Source organism: Macrobrachium nipponense, chromosome 6, assembly GCF_015104395.2.
Source record: "Macrobrachium nipponense isolate FS-2020 chromosome 6, ASM1510439v2, whole genome shotgun sequence".
Classification (NCBI taxonomy): domain Eukaryota; kingdom Metazoa; phylum Arthropoda; class Malacostraca; order Decapoda; family Palaemonidae; genus Macrobrachium; species Macrobrachium nipponense.
The window spans coordinates 72969929-72992548 of record NC_061108.1 but is presented as its reverse complement, the minus strand read 5'-3'; the positions used below and the strand labels follow the sequence as shown (position 1 = coordinate 72992548).

Here is a 22620-nt window from a genome sequence, read left to right as displayed (position 1 = left end):
CTGATCAAACAGTTTGAGTGTGAAAATAGCTTCTGCAAAACACCTAAGAATGTAAGGCCTTGACTTTTGACAATAAGGATTTTCCAAAAGTGAATAACTTCGCATCCCGTATAATAGCGAAATTTATGTGCACCTTTTGAAATCATCAAGAAAGCGTGAAAAAAGAGAAAACCTAACATCAAAAACATAAACTTCAAATAAAATTTCTTCTTGCGACCTGTCAAGTTATTACGTAGACTTAATCTACCAATCCAGTGTAATGCCTAAAAGGGTAAGATTCATCATAAAGATTTGAGAATACTACTTAAATACTGTTATAGGAAGACCTTTCAAATCACAAAATTCCTTTACAAAGCACCTACACTTAAACCCCAATAACATTAAGTAAAATACTATTTTACAAAAATACATTCCAAACAAATTTTAGTGAACAAAAGAGAAGATAAAACCTTTAATTGAAATAATATCATACATATATAAACACTATATATATATATATATATATATATATATATATATTATATATATGTATATATATATTATATATATATATATCTTATATTATATTAATATATATATTCTATATATAATATATATCTATATATATATATATTATATATATTTAATATATATATATATATATATATATATATATATATATATATATATATATATATGATTTCAAAGAAAGAAGGTAAAGGCCAGAGGGGATTCAGAGGAGTTCTTTATACTCACCCATTAACAGAAGTCTGAGTCATGAACATGCCCAGGAAGGACTTGGCGACGGCATGCCATATTTGAGTGATCAGCCACTCGGATTGCTCGAAGCAATTGTCGAGGAATTTCTGTGTGTCCTCGTCGCACGACAACTGCAAGAAGCACTGCCGAACGTCCTCCTCCAGGGCTAGTTCGTCCACTTCGTACATCTGAAAGGTAAAGCAGACTGATTTTTATATCTTTTCTTCCCTCCTTTTCACCAGCATTTGCTTTGCTGACTGCTTCTACAAAATCAAGTGGCATTCTACAACCGAAGGTGGACTCACCGTACAGAAACAACAGGAGCGAGTCCAAGAAACTTCGTAGGGGTGAAGAAGCAGAAAAAGAGTCGAGCAATAATTACAGAAAACAACAAAGGACATAATTATCATAACTGGGTCATGTGAGACAAGAAGACAGCAAAAAATAACCCCCTTTTTTTATATAGCCGATGACGAATGCATGTGCACGAGACAATGACAAGTCTAAAGGTTTGAATATGATAATTCTTCATGAAAGCATTACCTGATGAGATATGTAGTAGTATTTACGAAGCTAAATGAATAATCACAATAATTACACCTTGTTTGTTATGGCAAGGCATAAGTAACAAGCCAGTTTTACAATAAAGATGCGTAAAAATGTGAAAATATCCACAATTCATCCTTAGGAAAAAGTAACTAGGAACGACTGATGAATGATAACGCTGTAGCAAGAGGCGATCTGTAATAAGGACAGCAACAGATATTGTACGCGTATGGGTAAATAATATACATACTTATGTATAAAGCAAATAGGTTATACACTAATAATAAAATAAATGAAGAGCATAATCATCATCTGCAACGCCGTAGGAAGTAAAGGTTACATATGAAATGTCGCCACTCATGTCTAGTATGCCTTTGCTTTCACTATTCTCCACCCACCCCCAACTTCGTCTCATACTAGTTCTCCCCCAAGTAGGCCTGGGTCTCATAACACTTTTGAATTGAATGGAACTGAATACAGAATTTAAATCCAAGGCCAAGCACTGGGACCTATGAGGTCATTCAGCACTGAAACAGAAAGTGTTAGTAACAGATTTGAAAGGTGTAACAGGAAACCTTGCAGTTGCATTGTGAATCGATTGTTCACAGAGGGTGGAAAGTAAGAAGGGAGAAAGAGAATATGAAAGGAGATACAGTAAAAGGAAGGGAAGGGGTTGTAGTTAGGGGCCGAAGGCACGCTGCAAAGAACTTTGAGTAATGCTTACAGTGCAGTGCATAAGGTGCGCTGACGGCACTAACCACTAAGGATCCAACTCTATTGATGACCCAGAAGAGCGCAATAGACGCTGCCACGTACTGTTCTTCATTTCCGTCTCTTCATTATCTCATCTACATAAGGAGCCCCCTAACTTGCCTCCTTTCTCTCTCTATTCTAAACAATGACCAGGTCATACCAAAAAGCAACTACTTGGAGCCTCAATAATTCCGTTCTACTCGTCGCCGGCAGACTGCACTTTCCTCTCCAAACTTTCCCTTCCGTGCATCTATAGAACAAAGTCCTTTATCGGTGGCCATGGTTCGAGAGCTCCCAGAGTTCCGCCGAGGAATTTCACCCGGATACTTTGGTACAGGATTTCAGTTTAATTCCTACTTAATATAATAATATACATTGGTGTTATAATATAAAAAGGTTAAAATCATGGTCACCAGAATGTTCTTAATAACTGTATTAAAATTCTTTCATAATGACTTTGTCTTGATTCATGATCATTCAATACCAGCCCGATGTGAGTACGGCTTGAAGACTTGATAACCTCGGCCGGTTCTTTTTAACTTTTATAAACGAGCTCCTGTTGTACGAACAGAGCCACTGGTTCTGTTCAGTATCACATATTGTTTTCCTACGGGTCTTGTCTACGGCATACAATTTTCATTTTCCTATTATAAGCATATCAAAAAGGGATAATTTTCATTATTATTATTATTATTATGAAAGAAAAACTGGATTAAATCTTTATTCAGGTAAAAGATTCCATCACGACATATGATGAAAAAACAAAAATAAAAAATTATAATATGGACTGTCAAAACAACGAGTGATTTATATGGCTCCATATATTCCAGAACACAAAGCAAACAGGTCATTCCTTATCGTCGATCTGACCAAAATTGGTGATAATGATGATGGTAAGCATTATCATATTTATGGACATTGAATACTATGGACAGAGAGAGAGAGAGAGAGAGAGATAAAGGCTTTTCTTTTATTTCGGTTAAAAAATATTCGTTAAAAATTGTGAAGTGAAACAATATTTTGAAAACAAAATAAACGAGTAAAAAATGCGCCAACGTTTCTTCGGCGCAATCGAGTTCTCTGTACAGCGTATAATGCTGTATGAAACTCTCAGCCACGGCCTGGTAGTGGCCTGTGATGTTGGCACCGATAGCTGTGCCAGACGTACGATCATAGATAACTTTAACCTTAAATAAAATATAAACTACTCAGGCTACAGGACTGCAATTTGGCATGTTTGAAAATTTGGGGGTGGATGATCCACATACCAATTTGCAGCCCTCTACCCTCTGTAGTTTCTAAGATCTGAGGGCGGACAGAAAAAAGTGTGAACAGACAGACACATAGCCATCTCAATAGGTTTGTTTTACAGAAAACTAAAATTGTCGATAGGGCAATAAAACAAACATGAATGACAAAAAATCGGCTCCGTGAACTACTTGGAAACTAACAGGCCATAACTGTTTTCCTTTTACCTAAGCAAGGTTATCGGTATGAAGATTATTCATTTAAGCAGTTAAAATGTAAAATATGGTAAGTTGAATTACTTAGCCAATTTTAATTTGGGAAAAAGAATTCCCACGTATAATGGAAGAATGAAACATAAAACTATACTGACAGATAAGACATAAGTAAATTACGTTACCAGTGAAAGTAATTACCAATAAAAAAATTAACGAATAATTAAGGTTAAAAGCTACACACATACACACAAAATTGCTGTTTCTGAGCACAAAAACGCATGCATGTAATGATGATAGTTATGTACCCATTGTTTGTGGAAATAATATTGATTGAGTAGGGAATATTTATGACATTAATACTAGAAACTTACTGATTGTTCTTACAAGTAATATTTGTGGAGCAAGGGTGCTTGAATCAATCCTAATAGCTGTGTATAGGCTAACCTTATCAACAGGACTAGTGGAGTTCGATTGTACCAATAATACTAGTAGCTCAAGGATCAGTCATACTAGCTGAGCAAGAACTGTTGGTACAAGAACCGTGGCTTATACCACCAATATTAGCAGTTCTTGGATTGAATTTTTTCAAAATATTTATAAATGATATGACAGCCATAACGGGAATGACAACGTAATATAAAATACAAATAGATATTTCATCTTTTACTCTGAGGCATTTTCAAGCAAATTTTTCTCGTGGCCACATACTAGTTTATATTTATAAAAGATTATGAGTCGACGGAATATGCGTCCCTACGACATTAGTTAGTTTAGCAGAGATCGCCCGCGTCCATATCAATAACAAAATACGGATCACTAGCACCAATAACTTTTTTTCTTTGTATATGTTGTTTTTACGTTGCCTGGACCCAGTGGTTATTCAGCAACGGGACCAACGGCTTTACGTGACTTACAAACCACGTCGAGAGTGAACTTCTATCACCAGAAATACACATCTCTCACTCCTCAATGGAATGACTGAGAATAGAACTAGCGACCACCGAGGTAGGACGCCAACACCATACCAACCACGCCAACACCATACCAACCACGCCACTGAGGCGATAATAACGTCATTTGCTCCCGGATTCATACAGGTAAATCGCGCTGCATAAAAAAAAATGGGATAAAAAAAATCGGATATTTATAATAGCTAATATAAAACTGGAAGAAATACGCTGATAATTATAATTCTTTATTTCTAGTACAAAAAAAAAAAATCCCTTATAAACTAAAATAAAGAAACTGGTAAAATGACCGAAATATTTATTTCATCAATCGACAGCTGAACTTGTGGTGCACAAAATTACAAAAAATCTAAAACCTTTCAGGTATATATTTCATATTTGGAAATGGCAAATTTAACTTTAAATAACTCACTGGTCAATTCTGCCATTTATCTACGTATTTTTCGAGAGACAATATGACCTCCGAAATATATATTCTATCACACGTTTTGGATATGTATCATAATAGTACAAGCCTTGAATCTGATATGGTTTATTCCAGCTGTAGAAAACTGCATTTGAATTCCTCATAGAAGGATTCAAGTTTATTTCAGCTCGTATACTCATAGAATGTACGAGCTGAAATAAACTTGAATCCTTCTATGAGGATGATGAGTTCACGCTTCATGGCTGTAGTCTCACTTGTTTACAGGTTTAAATCCCACCAAGGAAGAGAGCACCTCTCTCTATTCCTTACACCTATTTAAGGTCTGCATTTTTTTCCCTACAAAGATTCAAGTCTTGTATTATTCCTCACTATAATAATTACAACTACAGCTATATATGCAAAAACTACTACGAGTTGGGCAATTTCAGAAAAGTTCTATCTGCTTTAGAGTTAGAAACAGCATAACCTTCGCAAGTACTGAATATTTGTACTAGCAATGCCAAAATTCGGAGCAAACCAATCGGCAATTACTAATGAAACTGTGCGTAATAGCGAAATAAAGCCGCCTTTATCGTAAATCTTCTTTACATATTCATTCTCTCTCCATAATCACCAAGAGAGATCCAGCACTCTCACTTACTTACGTGTTTTATACAGGAACTGCTTTCCTAGAACTTTAAGATGCTGCAGTTTTTATCTCAATATTCCTCTGGTATATGTGGTGTTCAAAATAATTATCCCATCAAACTCTCACATATGGCAAATACTTGCTAATCAAACTACGTCAGATGAAGTTAGAGTGCTCAATTTCAAGCACAATATTCTTACAGAGATGAATGTATATCAATAATCAATTTGTAAGGCTTCAAGAAAGTCTAGACCTCTCTTGCCAAGTTAAAGAACAAATACAAGAGTAAAACCTTTTTTTTTTAATAAAGACTACATTTTCATACTGAAAAAAAAAAAATATTTGGACTAGGCGCTATGGGTGCTTACCTCTAGCATTCAAGCCCGGTGAAAATGGGAAATGAAACAGAGAAAAACAATCTCTGCAAAACATGAGAAAGATTCTGCTATGATGTTCCCATAGCGTAAAGACTGGGGACGGGTGGGGGGGGGGGGGGTGTCTGTCGGGAATGTATGGGATTAAGGGGGCCACCTTTGACAGGAAAGAAGCAGAGATAACAGCAAGAGCAGCAGTGCTGGCCCCCACCCCCTCTTTCTCTTTTTCTTTCACCCATGCAACGAGAAAACACATTCCAGCAACTTAGTTACGCGGAAACACCCTTCCATTAAGCTTCATTTGCACCATTAAGATCTCCCCTCGTCCCTCCCCTCTTCCCTTACACGTTCCCCACACCCCCCTTCATCCCCTTCCCTCCCGATCCTTACGGTAGCCCTTTCCACGTTCTTCTCTTCAAAACCTGTTGCAAATGCTTTGATCTCTTCTGGTCCTCTCTCTAGAGTTCTTTCTTTCATCTCTCTCACGCACACGCGAGCGCGCATATATATATATATATATACTATATATATATTATATATATATATATATATATATATATATATATATATATATACATATATATACAGATATATATATATATATATATAATATATATATATAATCAATAAATAGAACGTTCTCCATAAATTCCAACTCTCCCTCTCTCTCTCTCTCTCGTGTTTAGGCAAACTGAGATGGTAACGGTTGCAGGGGCCGGCTCCTTTTATGGGTCGGCCATTTAGTGTAGATATGAATGACTGATGTCACCTCCCTCGCTACTAGTAAAAACATCGGAGCCCTTGAGATGCCGTAGTGTTGCATACATTCATCAAGGCGCTGCGGTTAGTTCCGGAATCAGAAGCGAATCTTCATGCTGATACATTCACTCGGGAGCTGATTATTTCAGTGTGCGATGGAAAAGCACATTTTGACTGCTGTTTATGGCGCAAGTTGATCTTGCTACCTAGGGTGATGGAGAAACTGAGAGATAGAGATACTATGTCAGAAATCAGGAGTGTTCCCGGGATCCAAGAACAGCAACTAAGTACACTTTTATACAGCTAAGAATATTTCACCCAAAGACTTGTCTACTGAGACAAAGAGACAGACAGATATACAGAGAGCAGCGAGATGTCGGGAAATTCAAAATAACAGAAATCTGAACAACCACGCCATGTGAATTCTATGCAAAAAATTACGCTATATAATCTTTAAAACTCTACGTTTTAAAACGCACCCCATCAATCATTCACAAGGTGTCACTGGTTCTGTGAATGGTGCTACTCTGATGTCGCCCATACCTGAACCAGGAGGCCATGTATTAAGAAACAACCCTTTCCAGTTAAAGGTTGATTTATCAACCCATACTACGAAGGTTCCCTCACCGTACCATTTGCTCCCATATCTCCATCAAAACGTATTCTAAACGCTCTCAAACTCAAGTCGGTTATATTGATTCGAGCAATTTCTCAAATATCATTTGCCTGTTTCATCCCATATACGCCATCATTATATATATATATATATATATATATATATATATATATATATATATATATATATATATATATATATATATAGTATATATATATATATATATATATATATATATATATATATTATATATAGTAAATGTGTATATAGTAATTGTATGTATCTATGCATGTATATCAGATAAGGTGCAAATAAGTATTATATGGTATTTCCTCGAAACGTAAAAGTTCCATAATAACCGTTCCAGGAACGTGTTGTTTTTCAAATAGCACAAAACACTTTCTTTATATATAAAAAGACTTTTGTATAATTTGAGACGTATAATAGTATTTTGAACTCACATCGTTTAACTTTACTGTAGGATTTTTTATACACATACATATAAATATATACATATATGTGTATATATGTGTGAGTATACACATGCACACACACACACACACATATATATATATATATATATATATATATATATTATATATATATATATATATACAGAAACATACAGGCGCGTGTATGTGAGCGTGGGTGTGTGTGAGTGAAGGTATAGAGACAGATATAAAATGAATTGGATCTCTCTCTCTCTCGTCTAACCTGTTGCATTTCCCATATGCTTTGAAATGGGAATGAGAAACATGATAAATGTTGTTCCAGTGGACCCCACCATAAATCAGAACAAAGGGAGGAAGAGCAAAAAAGAAAAAGGAGGGGAGCGAAGGGATAAAGAAGGAGCAAAAGGGTCACGAGAAGGGCGAGTCTTCATTTGCAACATTCATTCATATCTTTTACAACATACGACGAAGGAAATTCCTTTCACTTTTTTTTCAGTTTTGGTCCATGTTACTCATTCGAATCCTGTTAAAAACGCACGTGCGTGTTCGGACGATAATTGTATAAAGCACCTTTAATGTTTTGAAAATCACGGTTCCCTATATATTCGCATGTTATTTGTTTCACTTTTGATGATTTTTTTTATTTAACTAAACACCAAAAATAGCAATGACACTGGATTTGAGGTCAGGATTGTCTAAATAGCCTTCAGTCTTCCGTTTGAATAGGTTAACTATATAGCTCATATATATGACCATCAAAGCTTGAAGGTTGAGCAACGCTCTTGATTTCAAAAAGTTTTTCAGGTGACCGGCGACAGCAGAGTGCAATAGGCAATGGCGTTTTTATCAACTCTAAATTCAAGAGTTCTATTTTCTAGTGATCTAGTGAAATCATTGACTGGCAAAAAAAAATTATATATATATACATATATATATATATATATAATATATATATAATATATATATACACACACACACACAAATAATATACACACATACATTTAATACATATATATCTTTTATTTTAGATTAAGAAGAAATAAAAAACGTGATGAGTATACGAACAAAGTTAAAGCCACGAAGGAAAATTGCTGTGACCATGTCTTGGTAACAAGACGAAAGTACTCAGCATCTCCAGTGCTTCAATTTTCCTTCGTGGCTGTAACTTTGTTCATATATATATGAAGTGTATGATATGTACTCAGGTATGAGCTCAACTACAAAACTATCGTTATCAACAATGTTACCCTTATCATTATTGTTACTATTAACATATTATATTTTCCAAATACTATTATATTGTTAGATTTATTATTTACAGCTGTTATTATCTTTGACGAAATAATTTCAGTAGTAAACTTGAATTATTATTAGAATTAGAATCCATCAGTTCAACTAGTTATGAATAGGAACCGCCGAGTACTTGGCTTTTAAATAGGTAGTGGGAGGCAGACTTCTCTCTAAACAAGTAAAAGAGGCGTGGAAGTTTATTCGGCGCAATAGTTTTCTGTACAGCGTAAAATCAAGGCCACTGAAAATATATGTCTTTCGGTGGTCTCGGCATAATGTTGTATAAACAGCGGCCCATGAAACTTTCAGCTGGCCGTGATGGCCTCTGGCCTCTGTTGTTCCGTTGCCAGACACACGATTCTGGCTAAGTTTAACCTTAAATTACATAAAATCTATCGAGGCTAGAGGGTTGCAATTTAGTACGATTGATGATTGGAGGGTAGATGATCAACATAACAATTTGAAACCCTCTAACCTCAGTAGTTTTTAAGAACAGAGGTTGGACATAAAAAGCGCGGACGGACAGGCAAAGCCATCTCAATAGTTGTCTTTTACAGAAAACTAAACCTTGATGGGAAATCGGAATGCTTAGCTTCGGGGGTCAACACTTCAAAAGAGTAAAACTGGTAAAAAGATCTACTATTATTATTATTAAATATATTCACAGTACACACTAAATATCATGGAACTAAACAAAACTTTCTGTAAAAAGAAAAATGCCCAACATAACGGGAAGAAGAGTAAAGAGAATTGAATAATTTTAAAAATAAACAATTCTGGCTTAATCTATAAAAAAAGGAGTAGTGAAATCGAAGTGCTCATACATCAACAACGAAAAGAGGAAGTGTACCACAAGCAAATACCATCAGTTACCATGGAGTAAGTTATGGTAGGTCCAATTTGTGAAAATAACAGTTGTCTGGTCACCACTCAACGTTACTATGGCAGCTAAACCATCACCTGAGATGACTAAACGATGTAAAATAGTAGCATACGTAGTCAAGCCAACTAATCTGCAATAAGTGAACAAAGAGGTCTCAAGGGCTCCATTTGATAAACACAACGGGCGTAAAGTAATAATCTCAATATTCTCTTTAACAGGCAAGTGAAAATAACAAGACATAGCAAGTTTTAAGCTAAAAGGTGGTAATGCCTACATTAAATACTATATCGGTAACTCCAACCCCCTTTTTTCTAAGACAACATACACCAGATCTAGCAGAAGAAAAATATCTATAATAAAATGGGGTTCACAATAGTAGCCAGTTACTTTCGTTGATGTCAAAATAAACTAGAAGTTTGTTTTAAACCATGAGATAGAGATTTTTCACTGAAAATAGGAAGGAAAGGTCCAATAACAAATGAATAAATAAAATAAAACTATATATAATATATATTAGTATATATAATATAATATTATACATATTACATTATATATAATATAAGTATATATATTATAATTATATATTATATGGATTATGAATTATATGATATATAATTTGAAATAGTGTATAATTATATTATATATATATTATATTATCTATATTATTATAATAATATATGGAATAAAAAGTGTCTACGCCTGTGCTTGTATGTTTATAACCATTAAATTTGTATACGTAGATGTTCATGTACATGATTGCAAACAATTTATTATGATTTTTTGAAGTAATTATTTTAAAATATGAATCGTATTATTTATTGGCTTTATCAACGGTTGCTAATTATATCTGGCTAGGTGGAAGTTTCGTTAACTACCGAATACCTCTTTCACTTGTTTGGTCCACAAGGGCACCATACAATATATATATATATATATATATATATATATATATATATATATATATATATATATATATATATATATTGTATAGTGCCCTTGTAGACCAAACAAGTGAATTAAGTATTCGGCAGGTAACGAAACTTCCGCCTAGTCAAATTACGACCGCTGATAAAGCCAATAAAAAAATATTCATTAAAAAACTCATGCTATATCTAAAAATATTCATTAAAAACAATCATAATAAATTGTTAGCAATCATGTACATGAACTGAAACGCATAAAGACTAAATGGTTATAAACATTCAAGCACATGCATACACACTTTATTCACATATGTTATTTATGTGTGTGTGATTTATGTTCTTAAAAGAGAGAGAGAGAGAGAGAGAGAGAGAAATCCGTTCCCTAAAATTGTCTCTTGCAACCTCCCAGAAATCCTGGCCCCTCTATTTTGCAATGTTTTCAATGACAAAGGCCGAGTGTTTCCCCTCCTTTGTAACAACAAAAAAGGCGACCATATACGAGCCCTCTGGGTAACCATTGTGCACTTTGTTGCAGGATCAATAGGCATCAAATTCGCATTGCAATAACCCATTTCATTAAACTTAGACTGCGTAAAATCGGTGCCTGCTTCCATTAAGACGGCGAGTGTGAATTTAACCCTTACGCCATTCCATCGTAGAGGTCATATTCCCTTGCAATGAAAACATTCCAAACTTCCCCTCGGACTTAACCTTTATCTGTTCATTGTCAACATGGCTGCAACATGCCCATGGAGACCAGTTAAGCATAATGGCAAAAAATGTTGAATGCTTAATTAACACTGAAGGAGGGGAGAAAAGGTAGTCAAGGGGCGGGAAGGGGTATGCTACATGGGAGAGGTGGAGGTGGAGGTGGAGGAGGTGCCGCCTCTGGAGAAAGAATGGATATGGAAAAAAATCGAAGCGGAAGAAAGGAAGGGAAAAGAAAAGAAGTAATGATTATAGAAGAGGAAATAACTGTTAAGGTAGGCTGCCTTGTGAGGGAAAAGTTTAAATTGCACGCAAAGAAAGCGTGTAAAATGAATATGAAAGAGTCTTTTTGATTTCTTCAAAGGGTAACTACAGCCACCGTACTTCTTTCCAAGATAATTTAAATAGTAACAATTATTTCCTCCTTTCTCTCTCTCTCTCAGAGGCATCGCTAAGGGACGCTCAGTGCTTTTATATTGTAGCTAGCAGTCGACGGGGGAAATTAATATTCGCATTATATCTATAATTCAACTCGGGGTTAACGAAGAACAAGAAGAAAAGATTAAAATCAAATTTTTATCCAGGGATTCGCCAAAAAACAATGTTCTAGAATAAAACATGCAATTTTATTTACAGTAAGGAATCTTTATTTTCTCTCTCTCTATAAGACGTTATAAGTATCTAAACTGAAATGCCAGATATGGCTTTGGTTATAAAGTACAAGCGGCTTTTCTTTTTCTATTCAGATGTTATCTTGTAACTTTCACGGCTAAATCAGTTTCAGTATTGAAACTAGATGCGGTAATATGAAATATTACGTTGCAAAGTCTGAATCCAGGTCATCATGCCAAAACAAGAGACGACTCCGAGACCCTGAAATGTTCTCATACGACCACTGAATTAGGTTTCTAGATAATGTAAAACATTAATATTCGAATTTCTTTGAGGTCGACTGAAAGTTTTAATTCAATCTTGTTATTTTTCCATAATACAAAAAATGCTTACATTTCATAAATAATAAATGGATCTCCTTTTAAATTGAATTCGATAGTAATTATCAGAATAGTTCCGAACTTGGAACTATTTGAATACAAAATAATGAAAACTTCACGCACGGATATACCGAATGACCAGGAGGAGGAAATTACAGATACACCCTTGAAGGAGTAAGGGCAGTGGTCGTTAGTGGGGTGGGCGACTCGGTTAAGGTATAAGGTCCTACGAAGAAGGAAATGAGAAAAGGAGGAAGGAAGAAGAAAAACGGTAAGGTAACAGAAAAAAAAGAAACACTAAAAGAAAAATTGAGACAATACTTATATCAAGGACGATAAGAATACGTAAAAACAGACAAGTGGGGATAGAGTGGAGGCAGGGAGGAGGAGGAGGAGGAGGAGGAGGAGGAGGAGGAGGAGGGGGGACAAGAAGTGTTCCAGAAAGTTCAATAGTAGATTGCCATTCCCATTCCAGATTGGGAGCGACTCTATTCCAGGCGACATAGTTAGCGGCCCGAGGCAATATAGAAAAGGTTGTGAGCCGCTCGAGCGGAGCCACCCTCCCGTCGCCCCACCACGACTGTGGATTAGGAAATTAATTTCAAGTTTTCGGCCTGGGACTAATAAAACCGTGGCCTCAGGTTATTGCAAATACGAGACAGAAACTTGCTCGATTGTTGGGCGATAGTGGAGCATGAAGAGAAAAAAAGGAGGAGAAAAGGGCGCAGCAGAAGGAAGTGGACCGAGGTTTCTTGCGAAGGGAATGTGCGTGCGCGCTCGCGCTCGAATGTAAAACCTGTAAATTACCCTTAAGATCCTAAAATTGTCCATCATGCAATCAGTAATCATTCCCAGAATGAAGTTGCAAAGCTTGCGTAACGCAGTTTTTACGATCATTTACCAATAGCATTGATGCAGATGAGCTGCTAGACACATTTTCTGCATTTAAGTACACCGCGTTGTCACTTCAATAAACTACCTATTATGACCTTACTCCCAAGAGAGCAAAGAACAAATTTTCCAACTGAAGATCATTAACCAAATCTAATAAAAATAACTCTGACGATGGGTGGGCACTTACCTTCTGGGATAGTAACTACGGTCGTGGGACCATTTAGGAGCAGTATGACAGGAAGAAAAAGAATCATTTTAATAAAAGGCTTTTGTGCGTGTGTATGTTTGCTTGCCATAAGATGCGCAGGTGCCAACAGTAAAGTTTTAGTGTCAAAAATTTTATGAAAAAAAAAATGTCCTTTTGGTTGGAGATTATTTAATAATCACATTATTTAAGTTGTATCATAAGTAATCTTCATCTAGGTCTTTTGTTTGCTTGTATACAACCAACCAAAGACCTAGATGAAGATTATTTATGATCCCAATGGCGACACGATACAGTGAAAATGAAATGTACAGTTATGGAATATCTAAATATATTATGTCCGAATGTAAAAGGATCTAATGTAGAATGTCTATTATACAAAATATCCAACTGCAAAAAGTCCAAAATGAAGGCTCTGGGCAATTAATAAACATGGTGACTGTTTACTAACAGGATCTCTGAGAACTCTGAGGGAATGTATTCAGAAAATAGTCTTCCTTCCATGGTGTTCTAGAGCACAAATGAATGTCTTAACTTTGATAAAAAAAAATCAACCTGAACATTACAAATTCTAATCTTAGTGGACGACATCCCAGGATCCGTAAAGAAATGCACCAAGGAAACATAAGTAATACTTTGACCATTCAATAAATTTTCTTGAAAGTTGTACAGAAAAGATTTGTACAGTTAACAAGATCAACAGAAAAGGAACACGGTGCACTAACTACGAAATGAAAAGGCTTGCTATACCTGCGAAGAGTGGGACGTGTGGGAACAGGAGAACAGCGGGGGAGGGGGAAGGGAGGGGGGAAGGGGCAAGGAAGGCTATGTGGCAACTTGGCAACCGATAGTAATTCAGTTACCTCGCAGCCTTTTGTTGCAGGAGTGTTTGAGAGAGCAAGAGACAGAGGGAAAGAGGGGAGATTGTTGTGGTTTGCAACGAGGGGAGAGAGGCGCCGGCTGTTCACGCCTGATTATGTCGTTATGATTTAATGCCACAAGAGGGGAAAACGAAGGGAGATAAATAAGCCAAATGAGTAAACTGCGGTGGATGGTGTAGGTGTCTGAATGGGGGGAAACAGAGGGAGACACCGCCCGGAAAACTTTCGTTGCAAAGCCTATTGTTCTTAAAACATACATGGGAAGGGAAGGGAAAGGAGGGGAAGGGAGGGAGGCAGGGTACAGACTGGTAGCTCAGAGGTCTTGTGGACTTGAGAGTGATATGGGTTAGTTTTTGCAAAACTAAGAATATTTATTTGTGTTAATACATGCACACAAGCATTATATATATATATATATATATATATATATATATATATATAGTATATATATATATATATATATATATATATATATATATATAAAAGTTAATCCAGGAAAGCCTGTAACTTTTTTTGAAAAAAATATATCCACGTGATACCATACAGTTTCAATGAGGTCCTGTTAGTAATTGTATTAATGCACAGAACAATTGTGTAAGTGATAAAGCTTAAATATAATATATATATATATATATATATATATATATATATATATATATATATATATATGATTATAATCACATGAACATGAGACTTGTTTAACACATTACCACACATAAAAATAAGATATGGTGTCGCTACTGGCCGGTTTCAACTTCATACTTATGTCATTGACGATAAACTGATACATAGTGGTACAATTCAGCCTATGCTGACAAACATACAAAACCGTTTGTCGCCCCTCCCTCTCTGACACCTGTCAGGTGTGTATTTGTAGTCTCCAACGGTTTTTATATGTCTGTCCGTTTGTCCCTTTAGCATATGAATATATTGTGACTTCTACCAATATGTATCAGTCCTGCGTCAATGACTTTTCTCCAACTCTAATTCTATACTTCCTTTCCATGCTCTCCTACTCACTGGGACTTGCTTCTATAACACTTTATCTCCCACAAATTTTTTAAATTTCTAGTCCAGTGGTTAAATGGAGCCGGGTGACATGTTGCAGAGAAAGAATACTACATCCATAACCAGTTACGAGCTGCTGAAAAGCAAGAGCCAGTGGCACCATAATGCTGGCTTAATCACACAAATACACGCACACATACATATATGAAATGTATATAATATATATATTTTATATACATATATAATATTTATATTTTATATAATATATATATATATATATATATATTATATATTAATATAATATATATATATAAATATATATATATATATATATATATATATATATTAGAGCGAGAGAGAGAGAGAGAGAGAGAGAGAGAGAGAGCTTTGTTGTTCTCAGCAAGTCTCCAGGGATGAGGTTGCTGGACTCATGCCATTTGGTTGATCCTAGCTGACAACATTGCTATTTTGAATGATACACACATTTATTTATATATATATATATATATATATATATATATATATATATATATATATATATATATACTATACATATACTCCCTTGGGTACTAAATCATAAGGGGCAAACCAATCATGCACGCATCAACATCAAACAAAGCGCATATAAAATTTTCAGGAATGCACAATTAGATACACCTGCCATTAAATTATCAACTCAAAGTTTAAACTAACAACATATTGCACTTTAAGACTTAAAAAATTTTTTTTCAGAAATATATCATTGACAGAGGAGAGAGACGGGGAAAATAGTATCCTTTATTTAATCTTTTTAGTGCTAATAACTTCTTGTTTCCTGACAATGAAAAATTTAGACAATGAGAGTAACATTACATTCGTATCTGCTAAAGAAAAAATAAAGCTTAAAACTGGCAAAAATTTGATTTAATAGTAAGCAAAACCCAACAGGGCTTCGAAAAACAGTAAAGTTGAGTGGAGCTTTATTGATAGAAACTCGCATGAAGTCGAACTTACGAACGTCATTCGCACTATTTCTAATTAACGTTGGTGATTAGAACTTTAATAATCTTAATTTTCCAATAATATAAAACATCGAAGGTATTTGAAAATGAACTACAGAAATATGTGTGTTTGTTTAGGGCACAAATATAAGTACACAACGTAAAATATAACTTTGCCGTTAGAAAGTGCCTAACATCACCAAATACTCGTATTAAGATGCCCTATCTAATGAGTACGTAAGAAGAAATTAAAAGAACAATACATATAATGTCTGGATTATAACAGCTGAACAATGTATTGAAATGAAAAAAAAAAAAAAAAAAAAGCCCTCCTGCAGCCTCAGATGTAAACGATTCACAAAAATACTTCAAATATTTAATCTTTAAACATTATGACAGTATACGTTGTATTTCAAGCCTCTATAAAATAAGGACATGATGGAATTGTTTAGCACAATAAAAGATGGAAATACTAAAGTAGGCAATACAGATAATGATAAAAATTCCATACAGAATGGTAACCACCTCCGAGAGAGAGAGAGAGAGAGAGAGAGAGAGAGAGAGAGAGAGAGAGAGAGAGAGAGAGAGAGAGAGAGAGAAATTAACATCTATAAATGCTACTCCATTCATTATGAAGATAACGACTTTACAGAGTCCGTCCATAGACTGCCATTAAACGAAAGCATCAAAGAGAGAGAGAGAGAGAGAGAGAGAGAGAGAGAGAGAGAGAGAGAGAGAGAGAGAGAGAGAGAGAGAGAGAGAAATAACGATGTAGCAATAAACAGGGGGAAGCGTTAAACGGTTGCAAAGTGATAAAAAAGGCAGAGATTTTTTCCAAAGGGAAAGGGGAGGAAAGGAGGGGAGATGATGATGATGTTGCACAAGTGATCAAGGGGAAAATGAACAGATAAGTGGTAGACAATGGTGGGGCCGTTGTAAACGGGACATCAAACAGTCTCAACGTGTGTGTATGTATGTATATATTATGTATGTATAAATGTATGTGTATATATAAATGCATATACAAACATATATATAAATATGTGTATCACTAAAATATATATCCACATATACATTGTGTATATAATGCATATATATATATATATATATATATATATATATATATATATATATATAATATATATATATATATATATATAATATATATATATATATACACTAGGGCTCTGCTTAAAATCAGTAAATGCAATTAAAAGTAATTACATCTGCGGCTGATATTCGGGTAACAGCCGTCCTGGGTAACGGGTTGACCAAAAGGAGCCGTAAAATATTAACAAGAATTATTTACTGCCATTAACATTCTTTAAAATCTCCTTCGAATATCTTCTGCAATATAGTTTCAAGAGTATATAGAAGACCGGGACTTAAGTTGATATTCTTTCCTTTTCACGGCTGCAGTATTGTAGATTCTATACAAGGGTTCTTGAGACAGTATTATTTACGACGGATTCAATTACTTCTGTGATTTTCCTTTCAACGACCTCTAACTGAATACTTATCGTAATTTATTCTGACATATTTTTCCTCTGTAGTCTGGACAAGATAAAATTAATCAGTCTACTAGTTTAATTTTATAAGATGGTATTTTTACGTTGCATGGAACCAGTGGTTATTCAGCAACGGGACCAACGGCTTTACGTGACTTCCGAACCACGTCGAGAGTGAACTTTTATCACCAGAATTACACATCTCTAACCCTTCAGTGGAATGCCCGAGAATCGCACTCGCTGCCACTGAGGTGGCAGATCAAGACTTTACCGAATTCTTTCTTTTAGTCACCTTTATCACACAATGTGTTCACACATATATTGTCGCTGGTATTCAATGTGATTAAGCAATAGAATTCTCTACAAGAATGGATTTCGATGCTACAGAATAACAGTGAAAGATCTTTCACTCGAGTGTTTTACATCCTCCGTTGCCTTATATTTCATATCACGTTTTCATTCTCTTAGATAGATGTATTCACACACACACACGCACACAACACACACACAAACATACATACACACACATAAACATATATATATATATATATATATATATATATATATATATATATATATATATATATATATATATATATATATATATATATATTCTTCTTTCTCTACAACCATGCCCCTATTTGGGGTCGCTGTAATGGTTCTTCAACACATCCTTCCATTTCCTTCGGTCCAGTGCATCTTCCTCACTCAATCCCAACTCTCTCATATCTCTCTTCACACAGTCAATCCATCGCAACTTTGGTGTACCTAACCCTCTCCTACCTGGTAGCTGGTAGTCCTATATCCATCATGTTCCTTATCGGGTGGTCTTCCTCTCGTCCCTTCATATGTCAATTATATATATATATATATATATATATATATATATATATATATATATATATATATATATACATATACATAATGAAGTGTGTATTGTATTTACGCCTCTGAATCGTATAAAAACCTAATTATCTTTAGATACCGGACTGGAGTTGAGAGAGAGAGAGAGAGAGAGAGAGAGAGAGAGAGAGAGAGAGAGAGAGAGAGAGAGAGAGTACAATATCTATACTTTTTCCTATCAGAGCCGTCCTCCCCGAGACAGTGACTATACCACCATGGCCACCAGCACCAGCCTCACCATCATCACCATAAAACATGGTGTCATCATTCTCTATTCTACACAATCGTGCCACGCAGCCACTCTGCGTATTATCCTATAAAATCAAGAGGACAGTGCGTCATGCAGACTCAAAGGTCATGCAACAAGTTAAAGTCCTTTTTTCTGGCGCATTAATGGTGGCATACTTCGCTATTTAACATACTTTGGGCTCATTTACAGCTTAAGCCTTTAATACGGCTTATCAGTTTCAATTGGTGGGCGAGGGGAGGGGAGGGGAGAGGGTCTCTCGTCATTAAAGCGTGCAATCATCGCTTCACTAGACAAGAAGGACGTCTAAGTCTCTCCAAGGGCGAAATCTTCTTATGATGTCTTGTATGTTCTAAATATTATCCACTGGCAATGCACAACAACAGCCAGGATTTTCTCCTCATTCTCAAGGTAATATATTCCATCCATGGTGGTTTCCAAAACCTATTGTGCGAATGCATGTCACTGAAAAGGTACGCCCTCGTCTGATATTGTGTGCGATATATATATGTATGTATATATATATATATATATATATATATATATATATATATATATATATATATATATATATATATATATATATATATCTATATATATATATATATATATATATATATATATATCATATATATCATCAATGTTTCGTACCCTTGTCTCACTGACATAGGCATTTGTTTTTCAAAATGTAAAGAAAGAGAGGTGAAACCACCTTACCTGACTACAGGAAAACCTGGGACAGATTTTAGTTTTGAAAAAAAAAAAAAATCTTTGTGCAAGTTAGCCGTGATTCGATCGTGAAATTCTATGAATTTTAAGCAATCTGGTTTAATTTACTAGTTACAGATGACAAACTTTGCGCAAGTTTTCAGGGCAATGTCCAAATTAAGACCTCCGTTGCTGAAACCGGGACCCCTCCAAAAAATAACGAAACAATTACATAAACAAACACGTGGGTAGTCTATGAAATGTCACCCACTTATACCTTATGTATGTCCCTCGCACAGCTCTTTGCTATGGAAACAAGACTTTTATGAAGGTAAATACTGTATCCATTCGAGTATCATAACTCAAAATTGATATATGCACATGCATAAAACCTAAATTAGCCTAACATTCAGCGATTCACTCGTTTGCTCTTAAGATTAAAACCAAGTAAAATGGATTTACTCAATAAACACAGATCCAAACGGCCGATGGTAAAATCAATATTCCTCACCGACCGCAGGAAAGAAAGAACCAAAGAAAAACTGCCGGAGGGGGAGGGGGAGGGGGAGGGGGAGGGGAGTCGGGAGCGCCTGGCGGCCGCTGCGGCATCCCCAGCAAACTCCGACCTTAATGAATGCCGTCATTATCATGTACCATAAAATTTATCTCCGGCCAGAGACAACAGCAGCAATGGCCTCACTACAATCACCATTACCATCATCATCACATGACTAACCATACCCATTTAATGCAACTCGCCTGACCCACTTGCAAGAGGCAAGTGCCACCTGCAACATACCCGGCAATTATGTTTTCTACAAAATGACGGATCTCATCTGGTAGTGCCCCTTTCGCCAGACAGCTTAAACACTTCTTAATGGCATTAAAGGCAAACATTCCTCATGCAAGGACGTGTTTCCAAGTAACAATAATTCTACTTAATTGTCCTTTTTTCTGCAAAGCGTTTTACCCGTAAAACAGCAGACTCCCTCAGCCACTCATGATCACTGCCGGGTGCTGAACAAGGGGCTGCTGCTTGTTGGCATTCAAGCGAATGAAAACAAATCTAATATATTCAGCATATATCTATGGCAACCCGTAGTAAGATTGTTGGACGCAACGTGCATAAATTTATTCATGCACAATGACACACACACATATATGTATGTGTGTGTACGTATGTATGTATATACACGAGTCTATACGCATTCTTTAAGTCTGGCAGAGTTCTTTAACTATGAAGGCATATGTATACGTGGGAGACGTCTCATCCTAACGTGCCCTTGGAGAAAAGCACATTATGAATAACCTGTCCGTGATCAAAATAAGACATATGGAAACCATTAAGTTCTAATAATCTAGTCTCATGGTTTCCGTTGTACAATGTGCTATAGTAGATTCGCATCAACCGTGCATTTGATGTCTAAGCCAGTCCCTTACGACGCTCCCGATTGGCTGTTGATAAGCCAGTCACAGGGCTGGAAACTCCCAGTCTCTCTCGAGAGTTCACATAGGCAGGATGTATGTACCACCCCTCCTGAAAGACGTATCCCTCAGGAGAGGTGGAACATAGATCCTACCCATGTGAACTCTCTCGAGAGACTGAGTTTCCAGTCCTGTGATTGGCTTATCAACAGCCAATCAGGAGCGTCGTGAGGGACTGGCCTAGACATCAAATCCACGGTTGATGTGAATCTATTATAGTATGAGTTGTTTTAATTTAAAATGGCATTAATGAATGAAAGCATCAACAAATTTACGAATACACAGTGTACAAACATTATTAAATACTCATCCATAAACCAAATTATTTTCATAAAACATTAATATAAAACAAATGAAAATTACCTGAATGAGCAAGAAGAGAGACATTCGCCTACGATGCCTGAGACAGACAGACACACACACACACACACACAAGCTTCAACACTCCTCCAAATACTGAAATTTTTGACAGACAACTTCTGCAGTCCCAAACGTCCCATACTTTAAAAAGCACACCGCAACAGTATCCAATGCGTCCATGAATACTTCATATTCATTATGACTAGAATCACACTTGGTACTCCATATCCATTATGACTAGAATCACACTTCATACTTCATATTCATCATGGGAATTGTCAAAAAAGTTAAACCGACGATGAGTTAAATTTCGTTTAAACTGTAATTCATACCTCTCTCTCTCACACACACACACAAACTTAAGCTTAATGATGATAATACCACTAAGGTACATTAATCTTGGTAAATTCAATATATTCCTATCTCTCTCTCTCTCTCACCCACACACACACACACACACACACACACACACACACACACACACACACACACACACACACACACACACACACACACACACACACACACACACATATATATATATATATATATATATATATATATATATATATATATATATATATATATAATGTACATGTATTTGTGTGAAATATCTTCACCAATGTAGGAAGATGCTTGCTGCTTGGCAAAATAAAGGTAAATGCTTTCATAAGATCCAAACGAAATCGTAGTACATAACTCCACTATATGCTCACAATATATTGTGAGCAAGTAATTCAGAAGAAACTATGTTAAAATTAAATATCTTCCAACACATAATTGGGTTTAATGCAGTGCATTAAACCCAATAGCAACGGCACTAATGTATGTACTGGAACTCGCCCCACAACCGCATAAAATATGCGACGCTTAACGAGATCGTTTCAAGGGGCGCGCCAGAAAAAAAAAAGTTGCATTAAC

General features: G+C 35.7%; 1 protein-coding gene across 1 annotated transcript in view; it reads right to left on the bottom strand.

Moving 5' to 3' along the window:
• Window positions 1-731: 731 nt before the first annotated feature.
• Window positions 732-22620, bottom strand: part of LOC135216557 (protein-L-histidine N-pros-methyltransferase-like) — a 635050-nt gene continuing 613161 nt past the window's right edge. The window contains exon 3 of the mRNA XM_064251931.1: window positions 732-926. Within this exon, the coding sequence (XP_064108001.1) occupies window positions 732-926 (195 nt within the window). The remainder of the gene's footprint in view (window positions 927-22620) is intronic.